Genomic DNA, 13589 nt, shown 5'->3' with positions numbered 1-13589 from the left:
CCCTCGGCTGGTGTGTGCATCTGTGAAACAGACAGACAGGTGGTGGAGGGATGAGGAGGGGTGGGGCCATCAGTGCCGCGAAAAAAAACAAAAGAGAACAAACCCCATGCGCACGCAATATACGCATCATTCTCCAGAGAGGCTATGCGTGTCACACGCGAGCGGCTAGAGGCTGAGGCAGGCGACCTGACAGGATACAGCAGATGCCTAGGACTCACCGCATATCCTTCCGAAGCAGCCTTTCACCGCAGAATGCGCTTACCGTTGCCAACACTAACAGCATCATCGGCGACAGAGTCCGGTGGGCGTTACAAGGAGCCAAGCAGGTCCGGGTTATTCTCGATATCCGCGAAATACTTGCCCGTGTTGCCAAAACAGCAAAGGTCCTTGGCGCCCATCGACGACTCGCGCGCGCACGAGACGTGGAGGAAGCTGTCGACCTGCTTGCAGGCGTCGAAGATGTCGCCCATCACCGTCGTCGCAGCAGGACTGCAGCCCTCGATCGCCAACGCCACCTTCTTGTTTGTCCTCCCCAACGCCTGGCGCACCTCAGCCTCGAGGTCAGCCACGGTGGCGTCGCGCTGCACGGCGAGGAAGCGGACGTGGCTCGAGTTGGCCGACTCGACCACCACCGGTAGCTGCTCGGGGTGCTCGCGGCGCACACGCTCGCACTCCGCACGGCGCGCGTCGGCAGGGATCAGCGACTGGTACATGGACATGGGGGCGGAGGGGGAAGGGGAGGCTGCGGTGCTGTCAGCAAACTGCGGGGGATGTAGGAATGCTCTGAAGAAGAGGAGATGAAGTGGGGAGGGGGGACGGAAAGGGCGTGCGTTCACGTCGTATAGAGTGAGGTGGTGGAAACGGTGCTACCAGCGTGAGCGAGGACGGTTCGCAGATGCCCGTACGCCGGAGGAGTGCGCCAGAGAGATCGGAGGGGTGGGAGGAAGAAGCAGGCATCGGACACGCGGAGCATCAACTGGAGTGACGGACGCACTGCCGTTCAGTACGCCCCCACACCCGCAGCCCCCACAGGTCATTTGTGCCAAGCCAAGAAGGCTCGTCGGCTCGTGCATGCGTAGTGGTTCTCATGGGAGGCGGTGGAGACGAGAGAGTCCGAGACAAACGTGCCACAAGGTTGTTTTTTTTTTGTTTTCAAACCCTTCCTACCCGAAAAAGCAGTCGTAGTGCGACGCATCAATATGCACACAGGGAAAGAGGGGTGGGGCGAGAGAGAGAGAGAGACAGAGAGAGCTAGACACGTACACACAGAGACGGTGCACGGTCACATGAAGGGGCGCACATAAACGAAGCAAGAAGAAACTAAACTGACAAGCGAAGAGATTGGGGTGCCGAACACACGCATGGCAGAGGTGGTTATTGTTCTTCTTGGGACCGCGGCTTGCCCGTTGCGCTGCGGTGCGCGTCAGCTTCACAGGAGGAAAGGTTGCCAGCGCCTCGTCTTCGCGGTGACAAACCTGCACGACAGGCAGTGCAGCTCAGAAGAGGCTGGCCATGAAGTCGCTGGTGGTTCAGGGTGTTCTTTAGGTACTGGTCGGTGATGCCCATGAGCTCAATCTGGCACGAGCCTATCGCCGACGACGATGCCCAGCTTCATGCCTGCCAGCTCCATCATGCCGCGCACCACTGCCAACAGTTCCGCCACTGAGTTGTCGCGCCACGGACACCAAGGCAACACGCGGCCGTTAGCTGACTCCACCATGAAGGGCACCGCGCCGGAGTGCTCCGTCAGCGGCCACTCGCGCTCGCTGCAGTGAAGGCGGTCAGAGTCGGGCCAGTAGGCTGCGAGCAGCAAGCGATGCATAGAGAGCAGGAGATACGGCTCTCGGCACATTTCCAAACACGAGCGCAGTGCATGCGGAGGGGAGGAGACGAGTGCACGGAAGCTATGCCCAGAAGAGGTGGCGCTGGTGGCAAGCGGGAAAGAGAAAAGGATGTCCTCGACTGCGTGAAGGTGGGTGAGAGGACAGGAGAAGAGCGAATATTGAAGAACAAGAATGGTGCACCGGCAGGAAAACAGCCACACAGCAGCAGGGGACGATTATCCAGGTGGACGGGTGGGTGGGGGGAGGGGAAGCCTGAAACACAGGGCAGCAGGACAGGGCCTCACGGATACCTCCAGCACCGAAAAGCACACTCATTGCTGACAATGTATGCCACAGCACTGCGCATCACGAAGCACCGCTCTCCTTGACTGTGGGCGGCGAGCGGCTCATCAGCTTTCTTCGTGTGGTCGCTTCTTCAACACATGATGACGAAAGAGGGGCTGTACACATGGAGGGAGGGACGGCGTGTGCCGCACGGGTAGCACGGTGCACGTACGCGTTGCCATACACCGGTACAACAGCGGTAGTGCAACTGGGCCGCCAGCAAGGCTTCCGCTGCCCACAACAGGCACGCCAAGCAGGAGGACAGCGCGTCCTTTCAAGAGAAACGGGGGTGGGGGAAAAATGCACAAGAAGAGATACAAAACCAAACACTCGAGTTCGTCACAGGCAGAATGAGAGTATGATGCGCATCACGCACACCAGGCGGCCGCATGCGCGCAGTGGGCCTCCTGGCCGGCACACTAGTAGGTGGAGAGGCACGGACTCGCAAAGGCGCCCATGGCCTGCTCGGTGCGCACGCTCACGTACAGGAAGCCGTCGTCCCGCTTGCAGGCGTCGGCGATGTCGCCGACCGTGGCGGTCACCGCCGGGGTGGAGCCCTCGATGGCGAGCGTCACCTTCTTGGCGCTGGTGCCGAGCGCCTGGCGCACGGCCGCCTCGAGCTCGGCGACGGTGGCGTCGCGCGGCAGCGCGAGGAAGTGCACCTTGCTGCCGGCCTTTTCGGCCGCCTCGACAACCACGGCGGCGTGGCCGGGGTACTTGGCCTGCAGGCGCGCGCACTCGGCGCGGCGGGCCTCGACAGGGTTGCTGCTGTGGTAGGCGGACATGATGTAGAGATCGAGGGCAGTGGGCGAGGGAAACAAGAGCGAGTATGGCGTCAGGAAGGGTGGCGGGCTGAGCGAGGAGGCCGTGACGCGGTGGGAATTTCTAGGGCGGGGGTGTGAGCGGGCCGCAGGAGAATGTGAGAGAGAGGGGAGAGATGAGGCAGGGGTTTGGTGGGGGAATGGGGGATGTTTTGTGGAATGCCGTGTATTTGTGGAGGAAGGACGCATGTAGCCCGATTCATCGCGGGCGGGTGCGCTGACAGAAGAGGTCAGGGCCGACTCAACGGTAAGGCAGAGAGAGTGGGGCCGGGTGGAAAGTCGATTGCAGCCACACGCAGATCGGCTGACCAGGAAAGCAGTATGGAACAAGAGCGACGGAGGTAGGCACCAGCTCGCAAGGGGGAGGGGGACAACACGGAAGAAGGATGGGTTGAGTCACATAGACAATGGAAAATGGAAGAGTAGACCAAGCCGAAGCAGCTAGACACATGAAGTGGACCCCAAAGGGTGGGTCGTGGAGCGGGTAAGGAACGAAGAATGGGGGCTGGGGGTGGGGAGAGGGGAAGGGGGTGGGATAGAGGAGCCTGTTGCACACACCCACAAGGCACACCAGCGAAGGCCAAAGGTGCTGAAACGAGACCCGAGTGTGTAGCAGTGTTTCCCACTTCCTTCCCTGACTCTAGCATTCAGAAGAGGGGTGGGGGAGTAAGCGACAACACTCATCTTCAGTGAGACACAGGAAAGCCACCACGCAGCGCGCACAGTCATTTACTGGCCTCGACAGTGCGCTGGACCTCTGACACACATCGGACAAAACAAGAAAAAGGCGAAAAAAAAGGGGGAGGGAAAACACCAAAAGGAGAAGACGGAGCTGCAAGGAATAAGAGAAGCACAAGCAAGAACAACAACAAAAAAACACATACACACATAGGTAGAGGAGGGAGGGAGGGAGGGAGGGAGGAGAGAGAAACAGCGAACCCTGCCCCCTCCCCCTCTCCCTCCCTCCCTCTGGCATATCGGTACACCACCGACGCTTTCGGCGTAGCGTGGGGGTCGACGTTGCGTCCCGAGATGCGCGCGCGTTGGGCAAGCTAGAAACATGCGAACACAGCCACTGCAGGAGTGACACAGCCATGCACTGACAGCGGCAGAGAGAGAGAGAGAGAGAAAGAGAGACGTCCGCGCGCCCTCGGCTTTCCCCTGCACAAGATACGAAGAGCAGGATACGAAGTGCTCTAAGCACTATGAAGGCAACCACAGTGCCTGCGCCGGTTGAGCAAGACAGAGCTACCACTAACACTCTCCGCTGCGTCACCGGGAGAGCTCACACGAGAGAGTAGAGGAAGCAGGAGGGAGGGGGCGGCACGGTATATAATGTTGCTCCAGAGTAGACACGCTTTCACGAAAAAAAAAGCAAGAGGCCGCCCCTGTCTCGTTTCCGTCAACTTCTTCGTTGCTGCTCGCTCGCGGCACCAGCAGCTGCCCACCCTCGTACCGACGCCGACCCTCTTCCTCCTCCTTCCACCCCCACTGTGGTCAAGACTGTTCACCAGGTAACATTGGTTCTACCGGAGCCCTGGAGTAGTAGCGGATATCGACCACCAGATGTTTTCTACTTGAACACACACACACACACACACACACACACACAGGCAGACAGGCAGAACGAGCGGTAACCTTTCACGTCATACCCCGCTTTTGTCTGTTTTCCATGTTACGTTTCCTTGCGTTTCTCGTGTTTCGTTCAGCGCATCCTTTTAGGACGCGCGTTAGTGTCCCCCATGCAACTATATATCTATCTATCTATATATATATATATATAGGAACACGTCACGGCAATAGCATGTAGAGATGCAGATAGATGTATGTGTGTATATCCAAATGCACGGGAGGGGTGGGGGACGGGGAAGGAAAATGGGCAGCGGTAGTTCTCCCCTGCCTCACCCCGTCCCTATCCACTCTACCCAACCACTTTATCCACCTGCCATCCTCTGCTCTACATGGGGACACTAACGGGACATTCCCAGCCCTCGGCTGGTGTGTGCATCTGTGAAACAGACAGACAGGTGGTGGAGGGATGAGGAGGGGTGGGGCCATCAGTGCCGCGAAAAAAAACAAAAGAGAACAAACCCCATGCGCACGCAATATACGCATCATTCTCCAGAGAGGCTATGCGTGTCACACGCGAGCGGCTAGAGGCTGAGGCAGGCGACCTGACAGGATACAGCAGATGCCTAGGACTCACCGCATATCCTTCCGAAGCAGCCTTTCACCGCAGAATGCGCTTACCGTTGCCAACACTAACAGCATCATCGGCGACAGAGTCCGGTGGGCGTTACAAGGAGCCAAGCAGGTCCGGGTTATTCTCGATATCCGCGAAATACTTGCCCGTGTTGCCAAAACAGCAAAGGTCCTTGGCGCCCATCGACGACTCGCGCGCGCACGAGACGTGGAGGAAGCCGTCGACCTGCTTGCAGGCGTCGAAGATGTCGCCCATCACCGTCGTCGCAGCAGGACTGCAGCCCTCGATCGCCAACGCCACCTTCTTGTTTGTCCTCCCCAACGCCTGGCGCACCTCAGCCTCGAGGTCAGCCACGGTGGCGTCGCGCTGCACGGCGAGGAAGCGGACGTGGCTCGAGTTGGCCGACTCGACCACCACCGGTAGCTGCTCGGGGTGCTCGCGGCGCACACGCTCGCACTCCGCACGGCGCGCGTCGGCAGGGATCAGCGACTGGTACATGGACATGGGGGCGGAGGGGGAAGGGGAGGCTGCGGTGCTGTCAGCAAACTGCGGGGGATGTAGGAATGCTCTGAAGAAGAGGAGATGAAGTGGGGAGGGGGGACGGAAAGGGCGTGCGTTCACGTCGTATAGAGTGAGGTGGTGGAAACGGTGCTACCAGCGTGAGCGAGGACGGTTCGCAGATGCCCGTACGCCGGAGGAGTGCGCCAGAGAGATCGGAGGGGTGGGAGGAAGAAGCAGGCATCGGACACGCGGAGCATCAACTGGAGTGACGGACGCACTGCCGTTCAGTACGCCCCCACACCCGCAGCCCCCACAGGTCATTTGTGCCAAGCCAAGAAGGCTCGTCGGCTCGTGCATGCGTAGTGGTTCTCATGGGAGGCGGTGGAGACGAGAGAGTCCGAGACAAACGTGCCACAAGGTTGTTTTTTTTTTGTTTTCAAACCCTTCCTACCCGAAAAAGCAGTCGTAGTGCGACGCATCAATATGCACACAGGGAAAGAGGGGTGGGGCGAGAGAGAGAGAGAGACAGAGAGAGCTAGACACGTACACACAGAGACGGTGCACGGTCACATGAAGGGGCGCACATAAACGAAGCAAGAAGAAACTAAACTGACAAGCGAAGAGATTGGGGTGCCGAACACACGCATGGCAGAGGTGGTTATTGTTCTTCTTGGGACCGCGGCTTGCCCGTTGCGCTGCGGTGCGCGTCAGCTTCACAGGAGGAAAGGTTGCCAGCGCCTCGTCTTCGCGGTGACAAACCTGCACGACAGGCAGTGCAGCTCAGAAGAGGCTGGCCATGAAGTCGCTGGTGGTTCAGGGTGTTCTTTAGGTACTGGTCGGTGATGCCCATGAGCTCAATCTGGCACGAGCCTATCGCCGACGACGATGCCCAGCTTCATGCCTGCCAGCTCCATCATGCCGCGCACCACTGCCAACAGTTCCGCCACTGAGTTGTCGCGCCACGGACACCAAGGCAACACGCGGCCGTTAGCTGACTCCACCATGAAGGGCACCGCGCCGGAGTGCTCCGTCAGCGGCCACTCGCGCTCGCTGCAGTGAAGGCGGTCAGAGTCGGGCCAGTAGGCTGCGAGCAGCAAGCGATGCATAGAGAGCAGGAGATACGGCTCTCGGCACATTTCCAAACACGAGCGCAGTGCATGCGGAGGGGAGGAGACGAGTGCACGGAAGCTATGCCCAGAAGAGGTGGCGCTGGTGGCAAGCGGGAAAGAGAAAAGGATGTCCTCGACTGCGTGAAGGTGGGTGAGAGGACAGGAGAAGAGCGAATATTGAAGAACAAGAATGGTGCACCGGCAGGAAAACAGCCACACAGCAGCAGGGGACGATTATCCAGGTGGACGGGTGGGTGGGGGGAGGGGAAGCCTGAAACACAGGGCAGCAGGACAGGGCCTCACGGATACCTCCAGCACCGAAAAGCACACTCATTGCTGACAATGTATGCCACAGCACTGCGCATCACGAAGCACCGCTCTCCTTGACTGTGGGCGGCGAGCGGCTCATCAGCTTTCTTCGTGTGGTCGCTTCTTCAACACATGATGACGAAAGAGGGGCTGTACACATGGAGGGAGGGACGGCGTGTGCCGCACGGGTAGCACGGTGCACGTACGCGTTGCCATACACCGGTACAACAGCGGTAGTGCAACTGGGCCGCCAGCAAGGCTTCCGCTGCCCACAACAGGCACGCCAAGCAGGAGGACAGCGCGTCCTTTCAAGAGAAACGGGGGTGGGGGAAAAATGCACAAGAAGAGATACAAAACCAAACACTCGAGTTCGTCACAGGCAGAATGAGAGTATGATGCGCATCACGCACACCAGGCGGCCGCATGCGCGCAGTGGGCCTCCTGGCCGGCACACTAGTAGGTGGAGAGGCACGGACTCGCAAAGGCGCCCATGGCCTGCTCGGTGCGCACGCTCACGTACAGGAAGCCGTCGTCCCGCTTGCAGGCGTCGGCGATGTCGCCGACCGTGGCGGTCACCGCCGGGGTGGAGCCCTCGATGGCGAGCGTCACCTCCTTGGCGCTGGTGCCGAGCGCCTGGCGCACGGCCGCCTCGAGCTCGGCGACGGTGGCGTCGCGCGGCAGCGCGAGGAAGTGCACCTTGCTGCCGGCCTTTTCGGCCGCCTCGACAACCACGGCGGCGTGGCCGGGGTACTTGGCCTGCAGGCGCGCGCACTCGGCGCGGCGGGCCTCGACAGGGTTGCTGCTGTGGTAGGCGGACATGATGTAGAGATCGAGGGCAGTGGGCGAGGGAAACAAGAGCGAGTATGGCGTCAGGAAGGGTGGCGGGCTGAGCGAGGAGGCCGTGACGCGGTGGGAATTTCTAGGGCGGGGGTGTGAGCGGGCCGCAGGAGAATGTGAGAGAGAGGGGAGAGATGAGGCAGGGGTTTGGTGGGGGAATGGGGGATGTTTTGTGGAATGCCGTGTATTTGTGGAGGAAGGACGCATGTAGCCCGATTCATCGCGGGCGGGTGCGCTGACAGAAGAGGTCAGGGCCGACTCAACGGTAAGGCAGAGAGAGTGGGGCCGGGTGGAAAAGTCGATTGCAGCCACACGCAGATCGGCTGACCAGGAAAGCAGTATGGAACAAGAGCGACGGAGGTAGGCACCAGCTCGCAAGGGGGAGGGGGACAACACGGAAGAAGGACGGGTTGAGTCACATAGACAATGGAAAATGGAAGAGAGACACTGAGAGAGAAGTGAACAGAATACAAACAGAAGAGTAGACCAAGCCGAAGCAGCTAGACACATGAAGTGGACCCCAAAGGGTGGGTCGTGGAGCGGGTAAGGAACGAAGAATGGGGGCTGGGGGTGGGGAGAGGGGAAGGGGGTGGGATAGAGGAGCCTGTTGCACACACCCACAAGGCACACCAGCGAAGGCCAAAGGTGCTGAAACGAGACCCGAGTGTGTAGCAGTGTTTCCCACTTCCTTCCCTGACTCTAGCATTCAGAAGAGGGGTGGGGGAGTAAGCGACAACACTCATCTTCAGTGAGACACAGGAAAGCCACCACGCAGCGCGCACAGTCATTTACTGGCCTCGACAGTGCGCTGGACCTCTGACACACATCGGACAAAACAAGAAAAAGGCGAAAAAAAAGGGGGAGGGAAAACACCAAAAGGAGAAGACGGAGCTGCAAGGAATAAGAGAAGCACAAGCAAGAACAACAACAAAAAAACACATACACACATAGGTAGAGGAGGGAGGGAGGGAGGGAGGGAGGGAGGAGAGAGAAACAGCGAACCCTGCCCCCTCCCCCTCTCCCTCCCTCCCTCTGGCATATCGGTACACCACCGACGCTTTCGGCGTAGCGTGGGGGTCGACGTTGCGTCCCGAGATGCGCGCGCGTTGGGCAAGCTAGAAACATGCGAACACAGCCACTGCAGGAGTGACACAGCCATGCACTGACAGCGGCAGAGAGAGAGAGAGAGAGAAAGAGAGACGTCCGCGCGCCCTCGGCTTTCCCCTGCACAAGATACGAAGAGCAGGATACGAAGTGCTCTAAGCACTATGAAGGCAACCACAGTGCCTGCGCCGGTTGAGCAAGACAGAGCTACCACTAACACTCTCCGCTGCGTCACCGGGAGAGCTCACACGAGAGAGTAGAGGAAGCAGGAGGGAGGGGGCGGCACGGTATATAATGTTGCTCCAGAGTAGACACGCTTTCACGAAAAAAAAAGCAAGAGGCCGCCCCTGTCTCGTTTCCGTCAACTTCTTCGTTGCTGCTCGCTCGCGGCACCAGCAGCTGCCCACCCTCGTACCGACGCCGACCCTCTTCCTCCTCCTTCCACCCCCACTGTGGTCAAGACTGTTCACCAGGTAACATTGGTTCTACCGGAGCCCTGGAGTAGTAGCGGATATCGACCACCAGATGTTTTCTACTTGAACACACACACACACACACACACACACACACAGGCAGACAGGCAGAACGAGCGGTAACCTTTCACGTCATACCCCGCTTTTGTCTGTTTTCCATGTTACGTTTCCTTGCGTTTCTCGTGTTTCGTTCAGCGCATCCTTTTAGGACGCGCGTTAGTGTCCCCCATGCAACTATATATCTATCTATCTATATATATATATATATAGGAACACGTCACGGCAATAGCATGTAGAGATGCAGATAGATGTATGTGTGTATATCCAAATGCACGGGAGGGGTGGGGGACGGGGAAGGAAAATGGGCAGCGGTAGTTCTCCCCTGCCTCACCCCGTCCCTATCCACTCTACCCAACCACTTTATCCACCTGCCATCCTCTGCTCTACATGGGGACACTAACGGGACATTCCCAGCCCTCGGCTGGTGTGTGCATCTGTGAAACAGACAGACAGGTGGTGGAGGGATGAGGAGGGGTGGGGCCATCAGTGCCGCGAAAAAAAACAAAAGAGAACAAACCCCATGCGCACGCAATATACGCATCATTCTCCAGAGAGGCTATGCGTGTCACACGCGAGCGGCTAGAGGCTGAGGCAGGCGACCTGACAGGATACAGCAGATGCCTAGGACTCACCGCATATCCTTCCGAAGCAGCCTTTCACCGCAGAATGCGCTTACCGTTGCCAACACTAACAGCATCATCGGCGACAGAGTCCGGTGGGCGTTACAAGGAGCCAAGCAGGTCCGGGTTATTCTCGATATCCGCGAAATACTTGCCCGTGTTGCCAAAACAGCAAAGGTCCTTGGCGCCCATCGACGACTCGCGCGCGCACGAGACGTGGAGGAAGCCGTCGACCTGCTTGCAGGCGTCGAAGATGTCGCCCATCACCGTCGTCGCAGCAGGACTGCAGCCCTCGATCGCCAACGCCACCTTCTTGTTTGTCCTCCCCAACGCCTGGCGCACCTCAGCCTCGAGGTCAGCCACGGTGGCGTCGCGCTGCACGGCGAGGAAGCGGACGTGGCTCGAGTTGGCCGACTCGACCACCACCGGTAGCTGCTCGGGGTGCTCGCGGCGCACACGCTCGCACTCCGCACGGCGCGCGTCGGCAGGGATCAGCGACTGGTACATGGACATGGGGGCGGAGGGGGAAGGGGAGGCTGCGGTGCTGTCAGCAAACTGCGGGGGATGTAGGAATGCTCTGAAGAAGAGGAGATGAAGTGGGGAGGGGGGACGGAAAGGGCGTGCGTTCACGTCGTATAGAGTGAGGTGGTGGAAACGGTGCTACCAGCGTGAGCGAGGACGGTTCGCAGATGCCCGTACGCCGGAGGAGTGCGCCAGAGAGATCGGAGGGGTGGGAGGAAGAAGCAGGCATCGGACACGCGGAGCATCAACTGGAGTGACGGACGCACTGCCGTTCAGTACGCCCCCACACCCGCAGCCCCCACAGGTCATTTGTGCCAAGCCAAGAAGGCTCGTCGGCTCGTGCATGCGTAGTGGTTCTCATGGGAGGCGGTGGAGACGAGAGAGTCCGAGACAAACGTGCCACAAGGTTGTTTTTTTTTTGTTTTCAAACCCTTCCTACCCGAAAAAGCAGTCGTAGTGCGACGCATCAATATGCACACAGGGAAAGAGGGGTGGGGCGAGAGAGAGAGAGAGACAGAGAGAGCTAGACACGTACACACAGAGACGGTGCACGGTCACATGAAGGGGCGCACATAAACGAAGCAAGAAGAAACTAAACTGACAAGCGAAGAGATTGGGGTGCCGAACACACGCATGGCAGAGGTGGTTATTGTTCTTCTTGGGACCGCGGCTTGCCCGTTGCGCTGCGGTGCGCGTCAGCTTCACAGGAGGAAAGGTTGCCAGCGCCTCGTCTTCGCGGTGACAAACCTGCACGACAGGCAGTGCAGCTCAGAAGAGGCTGGCCATGAAGTCGCTGGTGGTTCAGGGTGTTCTTTAGGTACTGGTCGGTGATGCCCATGAGCTCAATCTGGCACGAGCCTATCGCCGACGACGATGCCCAGCTTCATGCCTGCCAGCTCCATCATGCCGCGCACCACTGCCAACAGTTCCGCCACTGAGTTGTCGCGCCACGGACACCAAGGCAACACGCGGCCGTTAGCTGACTCCACCATGAAGGGCACCGCGCCGGAGTGCTCCGTCAGCGGCCACTCGCGCTCGCTGCAGTGAAGGCGGTCAGAGTCGGGCCAGTAGGCTGCGAGCAGCAAGCGATGCATAGAGAGCAGGAGATACGGCTCTCGGCACATTTCCAAACACGAGCGCAGTGCATGCGGAGGGGAGGAGACGAGTGCACGGAAGCTATGCCCAGAAGAGGTGGCGCTGGTGGCAAGCGGGAAAGAGAAAAGGATGTCCTCGACTGCGTGAAGGTGGGTGAGAGGACAGGAGAAGAGCGAATATTGAAGAACAAGAATGGTGCACCGGCAGGAAAACAGCCACACAGCAGCAGGGGACGATTATCCAGGTGGACGGGTGGGTGGGGGGAGGGGAAGCCTGAAACACAGGGCAGCAGGACAGGGCCTCACGGATACCTCCAGCACCGAAAAGCACACTCATTGCTGACAATGTATGCCACAGCACTGCGCATCACGAAGCACCGCTCTCCTTGACTGTGGGCGGCGAGCGGCTCATCAGCTTTCTTCGTGTGGTCGCTTCTTCAACACATGATGACGAAAGAGGGGCTGTACACATGGAGGGAGGGACGGCGTGTGCCGCACGGGTAGCACGGTGCACGTACGCGTTGCCATACACCGGTACAACAGCGGTAGTGCAACTGGGCCGCCAGCAAGGCTTCCGCTGCCCACAACAGGCACGCCAAGCAGGAGGACAGCGCGTCCTTTCAAGAGAAACGGGGGTGGGGGAAAAATGCACAAGAAGAGATACAAAACCAAACACTCGAGTTCGTCACAGGCAGAATGAGAGTATGATGCGCATCACGCACACCAGGCGGCCGCATGCGCGCAGTGGGCCTCCTGGCCGGCACACTAGTAGGTGGAGAGGCACGGACTCGCAAAGGCGCCCATGGCCTGCTCGGTGCGCACGCTCACGTACAGGAAGCCGTCGTCCCGCTTGCAGGCGTCGGCGATGTCGCCGACCGTGGCGGTCACCGCCGGGGTGGAGCCCTCGATGGCGAGCGTCACCTTCTTGGCGCTGGTGCCGAGCGCCTGGCGCACGGCCGCCTCGAGCTCGGCGACGGTGGCGTCGCGCGGCAGCGCGAGGAAGTGCACCTTGCTGCCGGCCTTTTCGGCCGCCTCGACAACCACGGCGGCGTGGCCGGGGTACTTGGCCTGCAGGCGCGCGCACTCGGCGCGGCGGGCCTCGACAGGGTTGCTGCTGTGATAGGCGGACATGATGATGTCGGAGAGCTGTGTGTATGTGGGGGTGGGGTGGAGGGGAGAAGACGAAGCAGAGAAAAGGATCTGGTGAAATGTATAAGGGGAAGGAAATCGTCGAGGGGGAGTGAATGCGGGGTCGTTGGTGGTGAACGAATAGGTAGGGTGTCAGCAAAGAAGCGTAGGTGAAGAAGATGGCGACGGGGAACAATGTGATGGAGCAGCGTGGCAGAAAAAGAAAATGTGGTGCCTTCTTTTGCGTTCGTTGGGTGTTTCTTCGTCTTTAGGGGAGGTCGGTGAGCAGGTTGGCGGAGGTGCGCGCGTGCAGGCCGTGGAGCAACAAGAGAAGGAGCGGTGTGGAGGGAGAGAGGAAGGAGAATGAGAGATGCATGTAGGTTTACTGCGTAGGCGACGAGGTTCGGGGTACGTTGGTGCCATTAGTGATGATAATCTTGTATTGAAGCATGTGCGTGTATGTGTGTGTGTGTGTGGGGGGGGACACTTGAGTGCCTCCATGTATGCTGAATAGGTTCGACTCGGTTAAAAACGCTGCAGTGGGGGGGCCCTTTCGTGTCGCAAACATGACGGAGACCTTTTCTTGGCTGTTCTAAGCATCTCGCTCTCTGCGGAATCCCAGCGAAGCACAGTCCCGGTG

At 59.3% G+C, this 13589-nt stretch overlaps 9 protein-coding genes across 9 annotated transcripts; all 9 read right to left on the bottom strand.

The window, feature by feature from the left end:
* Positions 1-308: 308 nt before the first annotated feature.
* ATG8A.3 (putative ATG8/AUT7/APG8/PAZ2) lies at positions 309-719 on the bottom strand (the record flags this gene model as incomplete). Its single annotated transcript, XM_001682615.1, has 1 exon — positions 309-719. One exon carries the CDS (start codon positions 717-719, stop codon positions 309-311), a length of 411 nt encoding a protein of 136 aa, XP_001682667.1.
* Positions 720-1570: 851 nt separating this feature from the next.
* Positions 1571-1852, bottom strand: LMJF_19_0847 (hypothetical protein; the record flags this gene model as incomplete). The annotated part of the gene is made up of 1 exon (XM_001682614.1): positions 1571-1852. One exon carries the CDS (start codon positions 1850-1852, stop codon positions 1571-1573), a length of 282 nt encoding a protein of 93 aa, XP_001682666.1.
* Positions 1853-2587: 735 nt separating this feature from the next.
* Positions 2588-2953, bottom strand: ATG8B.3 (putative ATG8/AUT7/APG8/PAZ2; the record flags this gene model as incomplete). The annotated part of the gene is made up of 1 exon (XM_001682613.1): positions 2588-2953. One exon carries the CDS (start codon positions 2951-2953, stop codon positions 2588-2590), a length of 366 nt encoding a protein of 121 aa, XP_001682665.1.
* A 2332-nt stretch (positions 2954-5285) lies between these two features.
* On the bottom strand, positions 5286-5696 carry ATG8A.2 (putative ATG8/AUT7/APG8/PAZ2; the record flags this gene model as incomplete). The annotated part of the gene is made up of 1 exon (XM_001682612.1): positions 5286-5696. One exon carries the CDS (start codon positions 5694-5696, stop codon positions 5286-5288), a length of 411 nt encoding a protein of 136 aa, XP_001682664.1.
* An 851-nt stretch (positions 5697-6547) lies between these two features.
* On the bottom strand, positions 6548-6829 carry LMJF_19_0843 (hypothetical protein; the record flags this gene model as incomplete). Its single annotated transcript, XM_001682611.1, has 1 exon — positions 6548-6829. The coding sequence occupies one exon, from the start codon at positions 6827-6829 to the stop codon at positions 6548-6550; it is 282 nt and encodes a 93-aa protein (XP_001682663.1).
* A 735-nt stretch (positions 6830-7564) lies between these two features.
* On the bottom strand, positions 7565-7930 carry ATG8B.2 (putative ATG8/AUT7/APG8/PAZ2; the record flags this gene model as incomplete). The annotated part of the gene is made up of 1 exon (XM_001682610.1): positions 7565-7930. The coding sequence occupies one exon, from the start codon at positions 7928-7930 to the stop codon at positions 7565-7567; it is 366 nt and encodes a 121-aa protein (XP_001682662.1).
* Positions 7931-10307: 2377 nt separating this feature from the next.
* On the bottom strand, positions 10308-10718 carry ATG8A.1 (putative ATG8/AUT7/APG8/PAZ2; the record flags this gene model as incomplete). The annotated part of the gene is made up of 1 exon (XM_001682609.1): positions 10308-10718. One exon carries the CDS (start codon positions 10716-10718, stop codon positions 10308-10310), a length of 411 nt encoding a protein of 136 aa, XP_001682661.1.
* An 851-nt stretch (positions 10719-11569) lies between these two features.
* On the bottom strand, positions 11570-11851 carry LMJF_19_0830 (hypothetical protein; the record flags this gene model as incomplete). The annotated part of the gene is made up of 1 exon (XM_001682608.1): positions 11570-11851. One exon carries the CDS (start codon positions 11849-11851, stop codon positions 11570-11572), a length of 282 nt encoding a protein of 93 aa, XP_001682660.1.
* Positions 11852-12586: 735 nt separating this feature from the next.
* ATG8B.1 (putative ATG8/AUT7/APG8/PAZ2) lies at positions 12587-12952 on the bottom strand (the record flags this gene model as incomplete). The annotated part of the gene is made up of 1 exon (XM_001682607.1): positions 12587-12952. The coding sequence occupies one exon, from the start codon at positions 12950-12952 to the stop codon at positions 12587-12589; it is 366 nt and encodes a 121-aa protein (XP_001682659.1).
* Positions 12953-13589: the final 637 nt, after the last annotated feature.

Source organism: Leishmania major, chromosome 19 (assembly GCF_000002725.2).
Source record: "Leishmania major strain Friedlin complete genome, chromosome 19".
In the NCBI taxonomy this organism is placed as follows: domain Eukaryota; phylum Euglenozoa; class Kinetoplastea; order Trypanosomatida; family Trypanosomatidae; genus Leishmania; species Leishmania major.
The sequence above is the reverse complement of the archived record's forward strand: the minus strand, read 5'-3'. Positions and strand labels throughout refer to the sequence as shown.